Source organism: Arachis stenosperma, chromosome 10, assembly GCF_014773155.1.
Source record: "Arachis stenosperma cultivar V10309 chromosome 10, arast.V10309.gnm1.PFL2, whole genome shotgun sequence".
NCBI classification, from domain to species: Eukaryota; Viridiplantae; Streptophyta; class Magnoliopsida; order Fabales; family Fabaceae; genus Arachis; species Arachis stenosperma.
Window position 1 is genome coordinate 130,959,568 of NC_080386.1, and position 20,606 is coordinate 130,980,173.

Sequence of the window (20,606 nt, forward strand, 5' to 3'; positions counted from 1 at the left end):
TATAAAAATAGTAGACTTTCACATACCACTCATTAATTAAGGAAATTTCATTAAAAAAAAGTTTTGTTAATAGATTAAATATACCACAAAAAATATTTTATAAAAATTATTACAAAAACTAATTTTTTTTTATGTTTTCAATATAATAAATACATTAATAGCATTAAAAAAATTTATTATTATATTTTTAAAATGTGTCTTTAGTGTACAAATTAGTTAAATGAAAAAAATATTAATTAAATATTTTATTGTATTTAATCTGCTAATTAAATTTAGATAATAACAACATAAACATGGCCGTTACTACAGCAGCAACTTCCATAGCTCCCATGGCGGTTACTTCTTCCTTTTTCTCTTGTGTGTTCTGAGTTTCCTTCCCATGGCGGTTACTATGCCGATGATTCATTTACTTATCTTTGTGTTTGCACTTGCTACATTATCCCCTTCCTCTGCGTACGATCGGCTTTCGAAACCTCTTGTTGGAGATGATGGAAGAATTTATGTTTGTTCCAATAAGAAGCTTTTTGCATTTGAAAGCAATGGTAGCATCTCATGGACCATGCATATAGACTATAAATGCAATGTTGCTGTGGCACCTGTTCATGGAGGTTTTGGCAAGGTTTGTTTCTCGATCTCTCCTCTCGCTGTTGTGTTGTTGTTGTTGTTGTTGTTGTTGCCGCCATTGACCTTCCCGATTCATGAATATACTGTTGCTTGTTTTCAAGGTTCTAAATTGTTTTTTTTTTTTAATTTTACTGAATATTATATACTGATTGTGTTATACTGTTATAGACTTATAGTGTTGTGAACTACAAATACTAAATTGGTTTATTTCATAGTTTTGTTTAATCATTGAATTATTGGATTGGTGTTCTTGAATGATTGAATTGTTTTTGTTATTGTTGTGGTTTGTTGATCTGTTCTAGTGATTCAGATTTTATGGCAAATGAACCAGGTGAAGAATATGAATATATGATAATCATCTCTTAAATGATTTACTTTAGAGTTTAGACTTCAATTGTTTATTTCTGGTAATTTGGTTTATACAAGATTTGCATTTCTTTTTTTATAGTAAAATTTTTTTGTGTTTTATTATTTTGAGCTGCTTAACCGCTAAGCAACCGAGGTGTGATCTGATGGCTGGTCTCTGATTAACACAGTCTAACCGTCTGGTTCGATTTGCCACTTCATGAATATCTTCTTGAAATTATGTTTTCTGCATAAATGATGAGTTGGAATTACTTGCAGTAACCTATTGTCATGGAATTTATCTGAGTTTTGGATCCATGTATTTTGGTGTAAAACTATTGTCTATTGTAGCAATTGAAAAGTGTCCAACAAACTATGTTTATCATTCTGAATTAGATTTCCTATTTCCTTGAGTTTTAAGTATTTTGGCTTCCCTAATTAGCTAATTTTTTTTTTAAGGCATGGGATTCCCAGAAACATGTAGATTGACTCACTGGTATCCCACATGCTAGGCATCTAAACATTTGAATCATGTAGACTTATGGTGGAATATGAATCCAAGGAGTTTGGAATCCTCTAAAGTTAGAAAATTAATCCATAATAATTTAATGGAATACCCAAAAGGATTATAATTTGTTGTTGCCTATTGTTGTTATCATTGCTTGATGGAATATGAATACAAAGAGTTTGGATCCTCAATTCAAACTTGTATATACCACTGAGAAAATTGGAGTAAGATGAACACTATTAAGGAAGACTGTGATGATTTTAACCACCCCCCCCCCCCCCCCCCCCCAAAAAAAAAAAATAAAGAAGAAAAAAAGGGAAAAGACCGTGATGTAATATGGAAACGTGACTTTGATGGGATGCAATTGTCATTTGGTGACACATCAACTTTGTGAGAAAAGGCTCTTTTCTCTCTCTTTTTGTTATTTATTAATTTTTAGTTTTCTTTATAGTGCTAGTATTTATTAGTTCCTGCCACTTGCAGATATATTTGATAGCTGATAACAGAATATTAATGGTTAAACTGGAAAACAGTGGAACTTCTGAGCCTGTAGCAGAATTATTCTTTGGTCCAGGACCTGGTCAACAGGTAGAGACTGAAATTATTGGGCTTTCGGTAAGCACATTAACCTCAACAGTGTTTATAAACATCAAGAATCGAGGACTCTTTGCATATAAGTCACATGGACGTTTACTGTGGAGTATTGGACCTGTGCTTTATAAATTTGGCTACCATCAAGGATGCCGGAAAAACATTACAGATTGTTCCTTTGCATCGGTCCCGGTGCTTGATCAATGCGAGGGCAGTATATATGTAAGGCTTACCCATCTATTATTTATTGTAACATTTATTGAAAACCATGGCTCAAGTATGATATACATATTAACAGATGGTTTTTGAAATCATTGCTATGTTGATAAAAAGGTTTTTATGTCTACTTAATCTTGGATATAATAGACAGTGGCAAAAAAAGCTATATGTAATACTCCTACATATGCTACTCTAACTATATCTAATATGGAAACTTATTTCTATTATTTGGGTCAAACCCAATTGTATTCATTACATTGATATCCCAGGATTAATGTGACTTCTTTGAAGTGTGTATGTTTTTTATATTTGCAGATCTCAAATACAGAAGGGCAGCTCTATTGCTTGTCTATTCGCGGCCGTCACTTTAGATGGATACAGGATTTTAGTTATTTAGACAGAAATTTCACCATCACAGCCGGGAACAATGGTCGTTTGTATGTAACAGTTCCTGTGAGGGCTCTTTTATTGGCTGTAGATGTCTTTTCAGGTAATGTCTTGTGGCAGAGAAGTATTGGCCCATTAAGCAAAGCTGACTCTGTACCCGTAGTAGATTCTAATGGTAAGCTTTAACTTTTAACCTATAAGGCTTACTAATCGAAGATACTGTTTTATTGTCAATCATGGTTAGTTTATATGGGTCTCTCAATTAGTAAAGGATCAATGTTATGCAAACATATATGAAAATTTTACTAAGAGAAACTAGGATTATTCTAATTGAACTGATGCTTTCCAAGATCTTACTCTCTTTACAGTAGTTCTTTAATTTTCACTTGTATCCATCAGAACATTTTCGGCATGATAATGCAGTATCCGTCTTCCCCTGTACTCGCCCCTAGTATCTTTAAACTTTTCAAACAATCAGAAATATCACACAACCAATTATCTGCAGTTCATAAACTTACATCATTCAAGCACATTTTTCACAACAGGATGGGTGTCTATTGGTTCATTGGATGGATTCCTTTACTCATTTTCACCAACTGGGGATCTTAAGAAATTCTCAAGAAGAAATACAGATAACTATGTGATTCAAGTTGGTTCTTTTCTTGATTGCTCTGGATTTGCTGTCTATACTTCACAGATAGAGATGGAAGGAAAAGTTAGCCACACTGCTGGTGAATTCACCACTGTTTCAGCAATTCGACCGAAAGTTGCATTGTTAACTATGTTAGTTCCTGCAACTGGATCAATCTATTGGTCTGAAAATAATCCTGGTACCTGTCCTCTTTGTTCCTTCATCATAACCCTTGGTATTGGAAATAAATTTGCATAGACTGTAATTTTGAGTGGTTGATTCAAATAGGTCAACTTACAACTTCATTATCCAAAAGCGATCTAAGTCAGTTTTTAGTAGATGAGGAGATTCTTCTTGCTTTCCTTGCTGCCTCAAGTAAGAGTTCCCAAGCTTAATAGTTGTGTCTTTTGAGATCATTGAGTGAGTGGTACACTAACACTTAACATTCAACAATCGTGGCTGCTCATATGAAGATATCTTCACTTGAAGATGATAGCTAAGATGTGAATACGTGTTAAGTAGTTTAGTCAATCATGTGAAACTATTTAATATTGTCAGCTATCATCTTCAGATGAAGCATCTTTATGTGAGAATATTGGTTCCCAATAACACTTTCAAGTTGAGCTTGTTGGATTTCACAAAAGTTTTCATTTAAGGGCTCAACTGGGAATTTTACTTCTTGTGACTAGTGCAATTATTTGAATGTAAATGTACTGATGGCTTGGTCCCAATATATAATGCAGAGACTGGCAACCTACTGCAATGCCGTACTACAGGTCAGCATCTTTTCTACACTTTCTCTTACATAAATAAGCAGTTTATTTTATGACTAATATAAATAACTTGTCTGAAATGTTGCTTTTATGATCGATCTTTGATCCTTAAATGTCTTGTTATCAACTCGCTAAGCATGTCAGCCAATTTTTTTCTTGATTTCTGTATTATAATGTAATCACCAACCCTGGCTTGGTAGTCATAAAGAGTAAAAGACCCCTTTGAAGTGACACAAGTTCTGATTTTGAATCTAATGTACATTTTGCTGGATAGATACACACACTGGTTATTCTAACATGCAGTTTAGTTGCAAGAAATATGAACTCTATGGTACCAAGGCACTTTCAGAAACCTAAACCATTTTGTGTCTATAGATTAACCAAACTTGAAATTTTTGTAATTGATTTCTCCATTACAATATATTAAATATTCGGCATTAGAAGGCTTTTTTCTGAGTGAAATTCAAACACATTCTGAATTCTTCAGAGTCCTAAAACTAACTGATTTCACTGAAAGATTATTCTTAGTCCCCTCGGTTAATTTGACCATTTCTTCTTGTTAAACAATGATGCAATGGTTTCTCTAGACATTTTTTTATCATTTTCCAGGTCAGAAGCTTGCATCAAGCTGCTCACAAGCAAGAACCAAGCTTGTCAGCATCTACACAGGTGATGTTCAACTAAGCAAAATTAACAAGACTGTACAAAATTCGAAAACTGAATACGGTCTTAATCATTCTTGCAGGAAATGAAAGGGTGATAGCATTGTTTCTGCTCTTTGAATCAACTGTTTTGGCAATACTTATTGGACTAGTAAGATTCTGCTGTTCATTCTGGGCAAAAAAGAAGCTTCAAGACCAAGGCCTTGGAAGTTTCCTTGCCAAGAGAGTAAGCTTTCTATCTTCGACTTAAATAACCTTTACATCCTTGGAACTTTCCTACTCTTAAACAATTTTATTTTCTCTATTGATAGTAGAAAATTTACAAGTTTTGGTTTTGGTCTCTGCTGTTAATTTGCTTTGTTAAATATTGACGTAGTAGATAACTCCTCCTTCACTTGCTTTTTCTTCACCTTTCAGTGCTCTCTTCAGCTCAAAAAGAAAGCATTGGACAGGACAATTACTGAGCTTGAGCGAAAAGCCACAGAGGAAGCAGCAGACAGAGAGGTTTTAGATAAACTGGTTGATATGTCAAAAGAAAGGGAAGGCATTCAGAGGAAGCTATCAACCACCTACAGTTTGGGAAGGGATAAAAGTGATTCACATGCAAGATCTATTCTTCCTTTACAAACAGGAAAAACAAAAAGCTACTCGTTCCAAGGGACACGGGGCAAGAACATGACAATGTTCCATACAATGAGTGACACATCTTCCAGCGAAAGCAGCTATGAAGGTGAGACCAGCATGCTTGGCAATAAGGACTCATCAACTAAGGCAAAAACAAAGGCACTGATGATGGAAGATAGTCCAAGTTCAAGTTCAAGTTCAAGTTGAGGTTCAAGTAGTGAGAAATTTCGAAGGAGTCTGCCTTAGGAGAAACTATTAGAATTTAGAACTAACACGGGCAAGGAGAGTTTATGCAGAAAGCAGAGCAGCAAGCACATGTTTGAATGGAACATAAAGCTTGTTTTGCAATAGTAGTACCAATTCTGGTTGTTTCACTATGACATAATTCTGTAGATAACTTTCTGTGTAGTAATTTGTTTTAAAAAAATAATCATATGTATATGTTTCTAAAGACAGTGAAAATAAAAATATGTTTCTAAAGAATGATATTTTGATAATGAATTTAAGAAAGAGTTGAGGATTAGAAATTTTAATCTCATAAACTACATCTTACCTTTCAGTTTCTTATACAGCAATTCAGCTTTTTAAGGTGCAACTTGTAAATGTATATTTTGTCCTTTCTCAAATGCCTTCCAAGCATGAATGATAAGTTGTTTGAAAGGATGAAAAATGAAGGAGGATTAAATAGATTGTATGATATATTAATATGAAATGACAAGGATGAGATAAGATGAAGAATCAGATGAGACAGAGAAGGAAAAGGAGATTTGATAAAAATCAAATTGTCTAATGTAAAAAATATTTTATAAGATAAAGAGCTAATGAAATTGTGCTTACTTGACACAACTATAAGCATTCTCAATAGTAAAATATAAGGCAAATCAAATACTGCTTTCTAAAATATATACACTATATTGCCATTATATTATTAGATTAAATCTTATACAGCAATTCCGTTTTAGAAGGTGCAACTTGCAAGTGGATATCCTGTCATTTCTCAAATGCCTCTCAAGCATGAACAATAAGTTGTTATAAAGGATAAGAGATGAAGAAGGATAAATATATTGGATTATGAAATGGAAGGATGAGATGAGATGAGATGAAGTAGGATAAGGAGATTTGATAAAAATCTAATTATCCAACGTAAAAGGTATTTTATAAGATAAGGAACCATAAATACTAGTTTAGTTTCTAAAGTATACACTATGCTACTATTCAAAAGGAGGATATTTTGATGGAAAAGTCTAGGGGGCCAGCAATTTTATTGCATTTTGGCCAGCATATAACCAGCAAAGAAAAATGAGCCATTGGATGAAATCTAACATCAATCTCACACCATCAAATCATGATTGATGGTTAGTTGATGGCTACCAATCACAAATGTTGTTGGCCCTTAGCATTGCTCTATTTTGATATTGTATTTAAGAAAGAATTGAGAATTAGAAATTTTTATCTCATAAACTACACCTTACCAAACAGTTATACACTCACACACACTAAATATTCTATCACAACCCAGCGATTTGAACCTGGGATGTGGTTATTATGAGGCAAAAATATATTGACCATTGGTACAATGTCTCCATCACAATTGTAGTGACCCTCAGTTTTAAAAATATAAATATAAATAAGTTATAATTTATTTTATAAAATTAGAATTTCCTTATTTTTAGAAAAATTATTCAATTATCAAAAATTGAACTAATAATTTTAATTTAATCAAATTCATGTTATTATTATTATTATTATTATTATTATTATTATTATTATTATTATTATTATTATTATTATTATTATTATTATTATCATCATCATCATCTGACTTTCTTATTTTGATTACCTATGCTTTCGTTTATATATATATATAATATACCTTATTATTATTCACTAAAGTTTGTTCCTGTATTATTATTATTATTATTATTATTATTATTATTATTATTATTATTATTATTATTATTATTATTATTATTATTCACTATTTAACCTAATACTTCAATCATTATATATATATATATATATATATATATATATATATATATATATATATATATATATATCCACTAAAATTTATCATTATCGTTATGTATACGTATACATATAATATTAAGCTTTGTAATATAATATTATGCTATTATAATTCATTCTTAGCTTCCTTCTATATAAGTATAATTTATTATTATAATTCCCTTTCATAAAGTGTATATATAATATAAAGGAAGCTAAGGCGGCGTACTAATCATACATATATATATCATTAACGTATGCAAGAGGAAAGAACAGAAAGAAAACGGAGAGAGAAGACCGAGAGAGAACGTAAATCCTTCTGAACCTCCGGCTTCGATTTCTTGCAATCCGTAACTCCAATAAAAAATCTAATTCGGTAAGAGTATTCGTAACCTCTTCCTCTACACGTTGGCACCATTTTTGATTAGTGGAAATTGACAGTGACGTAACTCCTCTTTCTTTTGAATTTGGCCAACGGGAGTTTTAGGAGGCATAAACGATTCTGGACATTTTCTTCTTCAATAGCTCAGTCAAAAAGCTTCTCCGAAGCTTTGAATATTTTGATTCCATACGAAGGTATGGTTTTGGTTTCTCGTAGTTAATATTTAATGTCACGTGAAAACTTAGGCTAGAAGACCTTAAGATAGGGATGAACTGAGTGAATAATTGATGGTTTGTGTATATGGTATAAAATGTGAGGTTTAGCTGTTGTCAATAATTTGCTGTTGAAGTTGGTCGATTTGGAAAAAGATTTAATATTGGTATTTGTTTGATTATGAAATAATTTGTTATTGGAAATGATTTGAAGGACTGAGAGGTGTTTGATTTGATAGTCGGGACCCTTGAAGGGTGGCAGAAATTCGAGCTTTAGAGGAGATACTGCCAAAATTTCTTTAAGAATTGGAGTTTGATTTGAAGTGGTATTTTAAAAAGAAAGAGATTATTATGTGGCTTGTGTATTTGAGACTATTTATTGACCCTCTGTCGCAAGATGTGACCGGGCACTTTAACACCCCGGATTCCCCCATGGGCATGCATATAAATATGAATATTGAATATTATTGAGCTTGGAGTTTAACTCCATGGAATACTATACTATTGAGCTTGGAGTGTGACTCCATGGAATATTATATTTGAGCTTGGAGTTTGACTCCATGGAATATTATTGAGCTTGGGGATGCGCGCACAGAGGGACTGTCCAATGGTTAACTACCAGGACTTGTCGGGTTGGCTGTATAACCGACAGATGAGACTCATCAGCCATAGGACAGGCATACATCATATGCATTTGTTTGTTTGCTTGAGTTTGCATTGTTTTGGTTTACTTAACTGTTTAATTATGCTTATCCACTACTTGTTCTACTTGCTATAAATGCTTCTCTATCTGTGTTTTCCTTGTTTGAGCTGTATGTGTATGTTTTCTTAGAAATTCCTCTTGACGAAGGTGTGAGGAGAGAGGGTTGTTCCACCAGTGATTCGGAGGATTAGAGGAGACAGAACGTGAATTATTAGGTTAAAGTTAGATTCAGAATTAGAATACCTTAGACAACTTACCTAATTTCTGGTTTAGTTGAATTCTTAGGTTGAAATCTGAGTGTCGAAGTTCTAGGAATGCCTCTGGCTTTCCCGATACCTTTTATATTAACTATGCGGGCACCTTTACCATACTGAGAACCTCCGGTTCTCATCCCATATTATGTTGTTGTTTTTCAGATGCAGGTCGAGAGACACCTCGTTGAGCATTTGGGTATCCTCTTTACAAGCGAAGAACGGTCTTTTGGACTGTCATATTTTGTTTTAGGCTATGTATATATGTTTATAGAATCTCCGCATGTATATTTTGTGTTTTGTCCCTCCTAGAGGTCGACTTGGAGATACAGGGGTTTATTTTGTGGTTTGAGTTTTATTTTGGGTTGTATATATACATAATTATATACTCTGGTCGGCCTTAGCTTCGCAGGTCGAGTCTGGAGCTTGCTATCTGAGTTTTGGAACTCTGATATGTATATATATGTGTTCAGTTATATTTCGATTTTACTTGTCCGTTTTACGAATATCCATGCGAGTGTGTCACGATTTTCTGTTTATCAATTTGTTTAGCTTGTTCTTCAAGGCTCCTAAATATGATTTCACCCAACTATATCTATGTAGATATCATTTTCTTTTAGAGGTCGTAATACCTTGCCACCTCTGCTTTACGACTTAAGCGTAAGGCCCTGTGTGGTAGGGTGTTACATTATGGTATCAGAGCAGTTCGTTCCTGTAGAGCCTGAGGGATGGACTGATTATGCTTTTGGGCATACTCTAGGTGTGTGTATGTGCTATTAGGATATCTGATTGATATATGTGGCATAAATATTCATGAGCATGCATTTGGAACTTGAAGCATTAAACTTGCGATATTGAGACTGATCAACTTAATATCACTTGTTTGGTGTGAACAGGGACCATATGTCGTCTCGTGGATCCGAACGAGGTATACGGAGAGAAAATTCCGAGGATGAACCAGTGCAAGGACGTCGAGGTGGAAACCCTAGTGCTAGTACGAGTAACATAAGTCAATACTATAAGTCAATGACCCTTACTGATTTCCTCAAGAATGGTCCACCTCGGTTTAACGGAAACGCTAATGCCCTGGAGGCGGATCAGTGGTTTCGAGAAGTAGAGAGATTTTTGTACACTCAGCACGTTCCTGAAGTACAGTCAGTGGAGATAGTGACTCATATGTTGGAGGGAGATGCTCAGAATTGGTGGCAAGAGTTGTGTCATACCTTGCAGGTGGAGTTAACGGATGTCCCTTGGCATAGATTCAAGACAGAGTTTTACGGGAGATATTTCTTGCATGCGTTTCGCATTGCAAAAGAATTGGAGTTAATGCAGCTGAAGCAAAAGGATATGTCCGTCGCTGACTATACCCGTGAATTCGACAACCTGTGCCGTTTCTCAAAAACTTGTCAAGGAAATCCAGCCGATTATGAGGAATGGAAGTGTGCTCAGTATGAGAAAGGACTAAGGAGAGATATCTTTAATTACGTGTATCCACAAAAGCTAACAAATTTCACTGAGCTGGTTAAGAAGAGCCAGCTCGCTGAGGATTGCTCCATGAAGTGGACACTGCTACAGGAAGGCTTTGGTGAGACCACTCCAGAAGAGCCGCGCAGGTACGGACTGGGAATGTGTTTTCGATGTGGAGCACCGGGACATATGTCTAGGGATTGTTCGCGTGGGAGAGCCGCAGATACGGGTTGGCCACGACAGGATCGAGGTAAGTATGATACCGAATGCGTAGAATGGATTTGTTCTATGTAGAGCTAGGACCCCGCTTTCATTTAGGTTACATAATCGGATGTGAAAGTTTAGGACTAGAAAGACTGGGCGTAGTTTTGGACTTAGATAAATACTAGAAATTTAGGCCGATAGAAATATCTCTTTAATAACCGGTTAGGTGTCAAGAGAAAAAGTAAGTTGTGATAGAATTAGTGTCAGAGGCTGAACCAGTTTCGAAAGCATTACGTATGATGACACCATTAGAATCGGCAGAATTTAGGAACTAGATGAAACGAGTATTAAAAGCGATAAACCCGTCATTCTAATATCAGCCTGCCTTATAACTTTTCTGCATCGAGTTTATCTTGTATATTTCGCTTTGCGTAGACTTTTAAGCCATAAGAATATCCTGGATTTACAAACAAAGCATGTCAAATCTTTCTGTTTTTCTTTGACATGTTTAAGAAGGGAAGTTACGTTAGTATGAATCTTTTCCATGTTATATCAATTTTCGAGGGCGAAAATTTTTATAAGGTGGGTAGAATGTAGTGACCCTCAGTTTTAAAAATATAAATATAAATAAGTTATAATTTATTTTATAAAATTAGAATTTCCTTATTTTTAGAAAAATTATTCAATTATCAAAAATTGAACTAATAATTTTAATTTAATCAAATTCATGTTATTATTATTATTATTATTATTATTATTATTATTATTATTATTATTATTATTATTATTATTATTATTATTATTATTATTATTATTATTATTATTTATTATCATCATCATCATCATCTGACTTTCCTATTTTGATTACCTATGCTTTCGTTTATATATATATATAATATACCTTATTATTATTCACTAAAGTTTGTTCCTGTATTATTATTATTATTATTATTATTATTATTATTATTCACTATTTAACCTAATACTTCAATCATTATATATATATATATATATATATATATATATATATATATATATATATATATATATATATATATATATCCACTAAAATTTATCATTATCGTTATGTATACGTATACATATAATATTAAGCTTTGTAATATAATATTATGCTATTATAATTCATTCTTAGCTTCCTTCTATATAAGTATAATTTATTATTATAATTCCCTTTCATAAAGTGTATATAATATAAAGGAAGCTAAGGCGGCGTACTAATCATACATATATATCATTAACGTATGCAAGAGGAAAGAACAGAAAGAAAACGGAGAGAGAAGACCGAGAGAGAACGTAAATCCTTCTGAACCTCCGGCTTCGATTTCTTGCAATCCGTAACTCCAATAAAAATCTAATTCGGTAAGAGTATTCGTAACCTCTTCCTCTACACGTTGGCACCATTTTTGATTAGTGGAAATTGACAGTGACGTAACTCCTCTTTCTTTTGAATTTGGCCAACGGGAGTTTTAGGAGGCATAAACGATTCTGGACATTTTCTTCTTCAATAGCTCAGTCAAAAAGCTTCTCCGAAGCTTTGAATATTTTGATTCCATACGAAGGTATGGTTTTGGTTTCTCGTAGTTAATATTTAATGTCACGTGAAAACTTAGGCTAGAAGACCTTAAGATAGGGATGAACTGAGTGAATAATTGATGGTTTGTGTATATGGTATAAAATGTGAGGTTTAGCTGTTGTCAATAATTTGCTGTTGAAGTTGGTCGATTTGGAAAAGATTTAATATTGGTATTTGTTTGATTATGAAATAATTTGTTATTGGAAATGATTTGAAGGACTGAGAGGTGTTTGATTTGATAGTCGGGACCCTTGAAGGGTGGCAGAAATTCGAGCTTTAGAGGAGATACTGCCAAAATTTCTTTAAGAATTGGAGTTTGATTTGAAGTGGTATTTTAAAAAGAAAGAGATTATTATGTGGCTTGTGTATTTGAGACTATTTATTGACCCTCTGTCGCAAGATGTGACCGGGCACTTTAACACCCCGGATTCCCCCATGGGCATGCATATAAATATGAATATTGAATATTATTGAGCTTGGAGTTTAACTCCATGGAATACTATACTATTGAGCTTGGAGTGTGACTCCATGGAATATTATATTTGAGCTTGGAGTTTGACTCCATGGAATATTATTGAGCTTGGGGATGCGCGCACAGAGGGACTGTCCAATGGTTAACTACCAGGACTTGTCGGGTTGGCTGTATAACCGACAGATGAGACTCATCAGCCATAGGACAGGCATACATCATATGCATTTGTTTGTTTGCTTGAGTTTGCATTGTTTTGGTTTACTTAACTGTTTAATTATGCTTATCCACTACTTGTTCTACTTGCTATAAATGCTTCTCTATCTGTGTTTTCCTTGTTTGAGCTGTATGTGTATGTTTTCTTAGAAATTCCTCTTGACGAAGGTGTGAGGAGAGAGGGTTGTTCCACCAGTGATTCGGAGGATTAGAGGAGACAGAACGTGAATTATTAGGTTAAAGTTAGATTCAGAATTAGAATACCTTAGACAACTTACCTAATTTCTGGTTTAGTTGAATTCTTAGGTTGAAATCTGAGTGTCGAAGTTCTAGGAATGCCTCTGGCTTTCCCGATACCTTTTATATTAACTATGCGGGCACCTTTACCATACTGAGAACCTCCGGTTCTCATCCCATATTATGTTGTTGTTTTTCAGATGCAGGTCGAGAGACACCTCGTTGAGCATTTGGGTATCCTCTTTACAAGCGAAGAACGGTCTTTTGGACTGTCATATTTTGTTTTAGGCTATGTATATATGTTTATAGAATCTCCGCATGTATATTTTGTGTTTTGTCCCTCCTAGAGGTCGACTTGGAGATACAGGGGTTTATTTTGTGGTTTGAGTTTTATTTTGGGTTGTATATATACATAATTATATACTCTGGTCGGCCTTAGCTTCGCAGGTCGAGTCTGGAGCTTGCTATCTGAGTTTTGGAACTCTGATATGTATATATATGTGTTCAGTTATATTTCGATTTTACTTGTCCGTTTTACGAATATCCATGCGAGTGTGTCACGATTTTCTGTTTATCAATTTGTTTAGCTTGTTCTTCAAGGCTCCTAAATATGATTTCACCCAACTATATCTATGTAGATATCATTTTCTTTTAGAGGTCGTAATACCTTGCCACCTCTGCTTTACGACTTAAGCGTAAGGCCCTGTGTGGTAGGGTGTTACAACAATTATCCTGTCAACTGTTATAAACTCCTAATTAGGGATGGAAGTAGGTCGGATTGTTCAACGGGACTTGTAGTTCGGTTCGTTTTATTATATAGATTAGATTTTAACTTTTTATAAAGTCTATTAGTTAATAAAATCAGTCTGTAGGCTTTTAAAGCCTACAAAACTGCTGGACTGCTAGTCAAAATATTTTAAAAAAATAAATTATTTTTAATTTAAACATTTAATTATTTACTTATATTAAACACAAAACAAAATTTAAAAAATTTATTAGTCAATATTAATTAAGATTATAGATTTTTTATTAAAAGAAGTTTATAAATTATAAGTAGGATTATGATATATAGTTAATAATTGATGTATAAATAAATTATGCTTTATAAATTATTTATTATAAATTTTAAAATATATTTAATGTCAATTTAAAATATTTTAAATTTATTATTTTGAGTTATAATTCACATAATAGGCTTTTTAAATAAATTCGTAAACTTGTGGAACTCTAAACAGACATGACTCAAACCTATAAAAATTAACCGAGATAAACTTAGACCATATATTTATAATATGAATCAGGCTCGTAAAAATTAAAGTCCGACTCGACTAGGCCGGGGGAGAGAAAATAATATTAGGGCCAGCCCATGTTTCTGTGTTTCACTTTGTACTCTTCTGACCCCGACCCAAAAATAAAAAGAAAACCGTAAATCCGTTATTGGTTGGGGTCTTGAATTTCTCCCTCCCTTCATCCGATTAAGACTTGAGAGCTCCGAGCATCGCGGAAGCCGCAAAAAAGGTCAGGTTTTGATGGATTACAACAACAAACTCGTTCTTGCTCCCATGGTTCGCGTCGTGAGTTTCCCTTCCTTCTCTCTCATTACCTATAATATAAATTAACTATCATTATAATTAATTAATTAATTGATTAATCAATTAATTACTGTTAGGGCACTCTTCCATTAAGATTACTAGCTGCTCAATATGGTGCAGATATCACTTATGGCGAGGAAATCATTGATCATAAGATCCTCAAGTGTGAACGACGAGTCAATGGTACATCAATTAATCTTTGAGTTTCGCATCATTTCATCAGTTTGGAATTATTTTGGTACTTGAAAATTGTGGTTTTTTTTGTACATCTAGGTTTTTAGAACTTAGTCTGGAAGGTTTTAAACGAATGAGAACACGGCAGAAGTCTAAATTTTTTTTTTTTCTATTTTAAATGCATGAACATTTGATTGTTGAATATGAAAGGTTGTAGCATATGAAGTAGATTTTGTAGTCATGTAGATTTGAGGGAAAGCTTTTACGAAATGAGTATCACGATTAGAAATTTGAAGACTGTTTTTTGTTCATATCATACATCTGGGACTGGCAATACTTTTGTTTTTTGTTCTTGCACAGTTTATCATCACTATATATGTGTACTAAGTCACTAACAAATAAAATGATTTAAGGCCTGCCATTTCCCTATGTATTCCATTTGAATCAATATTTTATAACTGATAGCAAATACGATAACGGCAACCCAGCGCTTTTGCCCTTTGTTGGGTTTTGGTTACTTTTCATTTCTGGTTTTTTATTTTTCTGGATGATAACTGATCGTTGAATATTTTGATTTCTTTTTTTCATATTTCCATATTAATGTTCATAGAGCTTTTGTTTATTGATTTTTATTGTGGCTACAAAGTTATGCAGAAGATTTGTGGATATCCAATCATGCACTTATTTAGTTTGGTTTTCCTTTATCTTCTTGATCAGAACTCATTGGAACCACTGATTTTGTGGAGAAGGGGACAGAAGGTGTTGTTTTTAGAACCTGTGATCAAGAAAGAAATCGGGTTGTTTTTCAAATAGGGACTTCTGATGCTGTGAGGGCCTTATCTGCTGCACAATTAGTGTAAGTTAATGGTACCTGTGGGTTTCTTATTCTTGGTACTGAAGTTGATAAAAATAAAAAAATCAAAAGTTGTGTTCATATAATCATATATCGTATTAAAGCATTGCAATCTTAATTATTGCATGATTTGTAGGAGGAAGATATTTTATCTCTACCAATTCCTAATATATCATCTGAAAATGCATAAATTTCTAAGTTGAAGTAGATTATATTTTCATTTGGAACATGCTAAACTAGATCAACATGTGTCTTTTCTAACATCCAACAAATGATTAAAGGAAGAAATAACATTATTTTTCATCGTCTTACTTTTTATGTTTACTTAAGTTTCTTGGGTGTGGGATGCAGCGCTAAGGATGTTGCTGCAATAGATGTTAACATGGGTTGCCCAAAGTCATTTTCTGTCCATGGTGGCATGGGTTCTGCCCTGTTGTCCAAGCCAGATCTTATTCATGATGTAAGTCTTTGTAATCTATAGTTCTAATTGTAATTCTGCAAATTTTTGTTTTAAAAAATTCATCCTCATTACAAACCAGATCTTGACGACATTAAGGAGGAATTTGAGCACACCAGTAACCTGTAAGATTCGACTTCTAAAATCACCCAATGACACGGTGGAACTGGCCAGGCGAATTGAGAAAACTGGTGTTTCTGCTCTTGCTGTCCATGGAAGGTAAACCATTTGTTTCCTTTGGGAACCTCTACCTGCCTATGTAATGTCTGAGGATATGTTTGTGATTTGGAATTTTGTAGTGGAAGGAGACGAAGTGAGGGCTTGAAGAGTAAAGCGGAGTCCATTTTACTCTTAATTCCCTTCTCTTTCCTCCCTTTCCCTCCAAAACACAAACTAAGAAAGTTATCATTCTTAATCACTCAACGACCAAGACAGTCAGAATTATCTAGTTAGTTATAATGGAAATTGTGATGCTTTAAAATGTGGGGATATTTTATAATGGAAATTGTGATGCTTTAAAATTTCAAAAGTGACATAGGACATATGTGCTAACAATTAAAAGCAAACACACCACAAATGGTGCACAATTTGATGAGGAAACAAATATGACAATCAATTTATCTTTGTTTGCACTAAAGATGCCTTATACCTTATTTTTTCTTTTAATCTATTTACCAGAAAAGTCCCAGATAGGCCCAGGGATCCTGCTAAGTGGAGTGAAATTGCTGATATTGTGTCAGCATTATCTATTCCAGTTATAGCAAATGGTGATGTATTTGAGTACAACGATATCCAGCGTATCAAATCTGCTACAGGTAGCTGAAATGAATTCATAAAATGTTGACTAATATAACTCTGGTAAAAAGGCATTTTCTTTGACTTAGTTACAAAATTGACTTAGTTACAAAAAAACTCTGGTATGACATGAAAAAAAAAAGAAAAAAAAAGAAAAAATAGGAATTAATAAAAATAATAAAAAAAGGTTGATTGCGCTTTACCCCCCTTTGAATTGTATGTTAGGTGCTCTTTAGTGCGTGGACTTTAAAAATGTGCAAAGAAAGAACTCCCTCAGCTTTCCCATACATGCAGATTGATCATATTGGCAATTTTCAGTTTTCCACATTGTTAACAAGGTTTAGTGGCGCATTTATGAAAGGCCCAGGGATTCATTTGCATATTTGCAAAGTTCAGGGGGCTAAAATGTAAACGGGGTAAAGCTTAGAGCGGGTAAATTGTAATTATCCCTAGAAGAAAAGGATGCAAATGGACTATTAAGCCTTTTGTAGATGGTTTGGCTGAACATCAGACTTAATAGCTTAGGTATTTCATACTACAAGCATAAAAGTTCTAGGAGAGGACCAAATATTTTAAAATTTTGGTACAAAGAATTTGAAGGTTTGGGTGTCCCCCGTATTTCATAGAAAGCCTTGAGAAAGTAACTTTTTTTAATCTAATTTTCTGGGGAAATTCCTTTCCTATTGTTTGCCACGTTTTGTTTATAACATGTAACAACAGTTTTTATTTGCATTGATTTCTGTCATTATAAACTCGCTACTTGTTCATTCATATTAAATTTTAAGTATGACTTTGCATAAGGTGCCGCATCGGTGATGGTTGCTCGAGGCGCTCTCTGGAATGCTTCCGTATTTTTGCCTGAAGGAGAACTTCCTTATGAAGATGTGAAAAGAGAGTATCTCCGGAAGGTGATGTTGTTTCTTTGTTCTATATTATCCACAATTACACACTTGGGAACCTTCTATTATTTTCCTTGAGAAAGAGTGATTGTGTTGTGTATATGTAGTTTTAAGACTCTGTGTTGTTATTCTATTTGCCTTGTGGAGTTTTCATTTTAGAGAAATGGTTTTACAAATTCTCATATTGGTGGATGGTTTTGAGCTTGTGTGTATCATGCTATTAACTATAAAATGTTGTTCTTGATTTCAGTGCATCTTGTGGGATAATGATCTGAAAAGTACCAAGCAAACAATAAAGGAAATGATAATGCATTATTCTTGCCTAGAGTTCCCTGAAGGGAAGGCTGTGAACAAGTCAGAGTCTATGGCAGATCTAGCGTAAGTTTGCTTTTCTTTTTATTTTCTTGTTTTCATGCCGATTGGCTTCTGAACCATACTTTTGTTCAATTTTATGACTCTTATCAGATTTCTGTGTCTTTTCAACAAGTGTCATTTGCAAATATATGTCTGAGACATTTCAGATACAACACTCATATGATACATGTGTCTTTCATGTCCAATTGTATCTTAATTAAAAAATATTTTTCCGGACACCCCTAGACACATTCAAATATGACCGTGTGTTGATGTTTTATTCTTTGCCTATTTTCTTGAAATAATGTGTATCATTAATTATTAATATAAAAATTATCTAAAATACTTCATATAATTGAAAAAGACATTAAAACAAATAAAAAAGGTGCAAGTTATGGTATTTATAGTTATGGCGACCGCACAATTTTAGCGACACTTAAAAAGTGTGGGTAAAATTAAAATAGTGTTTTTTATTGTTTAACAATGCTTTTTAATTTGAAAAATAAAAATGAAAGGTGATAAATGTATAAACGTGTTACTTTAATTTTAGTAATACTTTTTAAATATTGCTGAAGCTGTTTAGCCACCATAGCCACGTAGCCTAGACATGATAGATTCCACCTAAAAAAATTAGTTTGTAGTTTTGTACTTTATATTATTAAAATACCAAGTCATTATTATAATTTATTTAAAAAATCTTTATATTTTATATGTATGTTGTATCCCTGACTCTCACAATAAATTGAAATTAGTATGGTGCTGTCTAGTGTCTCTGGTATAATCATGCTTCATAGGTCAAAACCCTTGAACATTATAAAACATGAAAATTTTCAAGTGTACTGGTATACCGGTGTTTCAGTGATTTTTAACCGTTGATCTTAATTATAAAAAGTATAATTAAGATCAACGGTTAAAAATCACTGAAACACCGGTGTACCGATATACTTGAAAACTTTCCTATAAAACAAGGTTCTAGGCAAACTCTGGGCTTACCAAGATTGCTGAAAATCGTCCTTGCTAGCTATTAGCTGCTAGCTTCCGAGAAAGGGTGGAAACTGGAAACAAATCTGTCTTTGTTTTTGGGTTAGACAAACACATGACAGCTTTCTTCTGGTTTTTCTTACGATGTTGCATTGTTTGTTATTGCAGGGAACTTTATGGACAGGAAGAGTACTATCAGTTTGTCTGTAAAACCAGATTTGATGTTGATGGATATAGATAATGTTATTTTTTATGCTCAAATGTTTTAGCTGAATGTCCGATTGCCCTGGTTTAGTGCCAATTCTTTTTGAGAAGTCACTGATAGTAGATTTTTCACAGCTCGAGATCAAGTCATTGTTTTATAGGCATTAGGCAAGGAAATTTATTTTGGCCTGGATAAAGATAAATTATATTATAGCGTCCATGTATGTAACTTTAATATTTTCTCCATTCCATTGTAATTTTAGTTTTAGTTGACAATTGGATTTTCTCTTTATAGTAAATTATGAACACTTTTTTCTTTCTTTTCTTTTTTTTTTTTTTGAGAGAAAAAGGAAGAAAAAGGGGTGGGGGGTTAGGGTAACTAGAAATTGATTTGTTTCTCTGGTTGATCAGTGTAATTTCTTGTGGGGTAATTATACTTCAGTATCTTGTTATATTTAAGTATCAAAGTTCTTACTGATACACTTTATTTCAGTGGCATCTTCAGCATATTATACTCTAAGAAAAAGTTTACAAAATTAAGAATTTAAAAGGTTTATGAAAGTTTGGATGGGTTTTGTGTTTATTTAATTGAGTGTTTGTTAATCAAAATTTAAAAAGTTCAATTGTCTAAATCCATTTCATCTATTAATCTAATATGTTGTATATTATTATAATAGAAATATTGGTAACCAAAATAAATTAACTAAAAATAGTTAAAATTTATTTTATTTAGTATTTATTAATTGTTACAATAATTAATGAAATATTGAATAAAATACGTTCTGATTTTTTTTTCTTCTTAGCATTACCGTTATTATAATTGACATGAATTTAAACCTAAATACTCTAAAATACTTGAGATAGAAAACCAAAAACATCAACTAATTGAACAGCTAATACTAGTGTAATAAAACTACTAATTTTTTTCTAGAAAATTTGAGGGGGGCATTGTCAAAACAAAGATCTGCCCCCTAAATTCACGTGGTGTGCTCGGTAAATATGTGAAAAGAAAAAAACCCTAGACATTATTATTTGATTTATTTCTTACGTTCTTTATATGAAAGCTTGGTAGGCCAAAATAACTTAAAAGAATAGAAGCTAGGCAAAGTATTCAATGACTAAGGAAGACACTCTCAAACGAAATTTATGAGACCTTTACATTTATAATTTGCAAAAAATGAAATATGTATG

At 33.1% G+C, this 20,606-nt stretch overlaps 3 protein-coding genes across 4 annotated transcripts; all 3 read left to right on the top strand.

Annotated features, from left to right (window-relative positions):
* The first annotated feature begins 151 nt into the window (after positions 1-151).
* On the top strand, positions 152-5,876 carry LOC130954982 (protein GAMETE EXPRESSED 3). 2 transcript variants are annotated; one of them, XM_057881763.1, is made up of 9 exons: positions 152-619; positions 1,961-2,290; positions 2,603-2,849; positions 3,220-3,504; positions 3,594-3,680; positions 4,049-4,081; positions 4,688-4,747; positions 4,824-4,966; positions 5,158-5,876. In XM_057881763.1, exons 1-9 carry the CDS (start codon positions 380-382, stop codon positions 5,569-5,571), a joined length of 1,839 nt encoding a protein of 612 aa, XP_057737746.1. In that variant the 5' UTR covers positions 152-379; the 3' UTR covers positions 5,572-5,876. The 2 variants fall into 2 exon arrangements, with proteins under 2 accessions (XP_057737746.1, XP_057737747.1); XM_057881764.1 differs by having other exon boundaries at positions 153-619; positions 2,011-2,290.
* Positions 5,877-9,822: 3,946 nt separating this feature from the next.
* LOC130957758 (uncharacterized) lies at positions 9,823-13,081 on the top strand. The gene is made up of 2 exons (XM_057884603.1): positions 9,823-10,636; positions 13,020-13,081. Exons 1-2 carry the CDS (start codon positions 9,823-9,825, stop codon positions 13,079-13,081), a joined length of 876 nt encoding a protein of 291 aa, XP_057740586.1.
* Positions 13,082-14,512: 1,431 nt separating this feature from the next.
* On the top strand, positions 14,513-19,848 carry LOC130954773 (uncharacterized). The gene is made up of 9 exons (XM_057881535.1): positions 14,513-14,680; positions 14,776-14,881; positions 15,590-15,728; positions 16,077-16,185; positions 16,265-16,401; positions 16,861-16,997; positions 17,779-17,885; positions 18,127-18,254; positions 19,380-19,848. Exons 1-9 carry the CDS (start codon positions 14,636-14,638, stop codon positions 19,450-19,452), a joined length of 981 nt encoding a protein of 326 aa, XP_057737518.1. The 5' UTR covers positions 14,513-14,635; the 3' UTR covers positions 19,453-19,848.
* Positions 19,849-20,606: the final 758 nt, after the last annotated feature.

Bases quoted from the DNA above. Each gene is read 5' to 3' on its own strand.
- LOC130957758 (XM_057884603.1), top strand. From the start codon at position 9,823: ATGTCGTCTCGTGGATCCGAACGAGGTATACGGAGAGAAAATTCCGAG. The intron at 10,637-13,019 runs GTAAGTATGATA...ATGTTTTCTTAG, and splicing joins TTGGCCACGACAGGATCGAG to AAATTCCTCTTGACGAAGGT.
- LOC130954773 (XM_057881535.1), top strand. From the start codon at position 14,636: ATGGATTACAACAACAAACTCGTTCTTGCTCCCATGGTTCGCGTC. The intron at 14,681-14,775 runs GTGAGTTTCCCT...AATTACTGTTAG, and splicing joins TTGCTCCCATGGTTCGCGTC to GGCACTCTTCCATTAAGATT. The intron at 18,255-19,379 runs GTAAGTTTGCTT...TTGTTATTGCAG, and splicing joins GAGTCTATGGCAGATCTAGC to GGAACTTTATGGACAGGAAG.
- LOC130954982 (XM_057881763.1), top strand. From the start codon at position 380: ATGGCGGTTACTATGCCGATGATTCATTTACTTATCTTTGTGTTTGCA. The intron at 620-1,960 runs GTTTGTTTCTCG...TGCCACTTGCAG, and splicing joins TTCATGGAGGTTTTGGCAAG to ATATATTTGATAGCTGATAA. The intron at 2,291-2,602 runs GTAAGGCTTACC...TTATATTTGCAG, and splicing joins AATGCGAGGGCAGTATATAT to ATCTCAAATACAGAAGGGCA.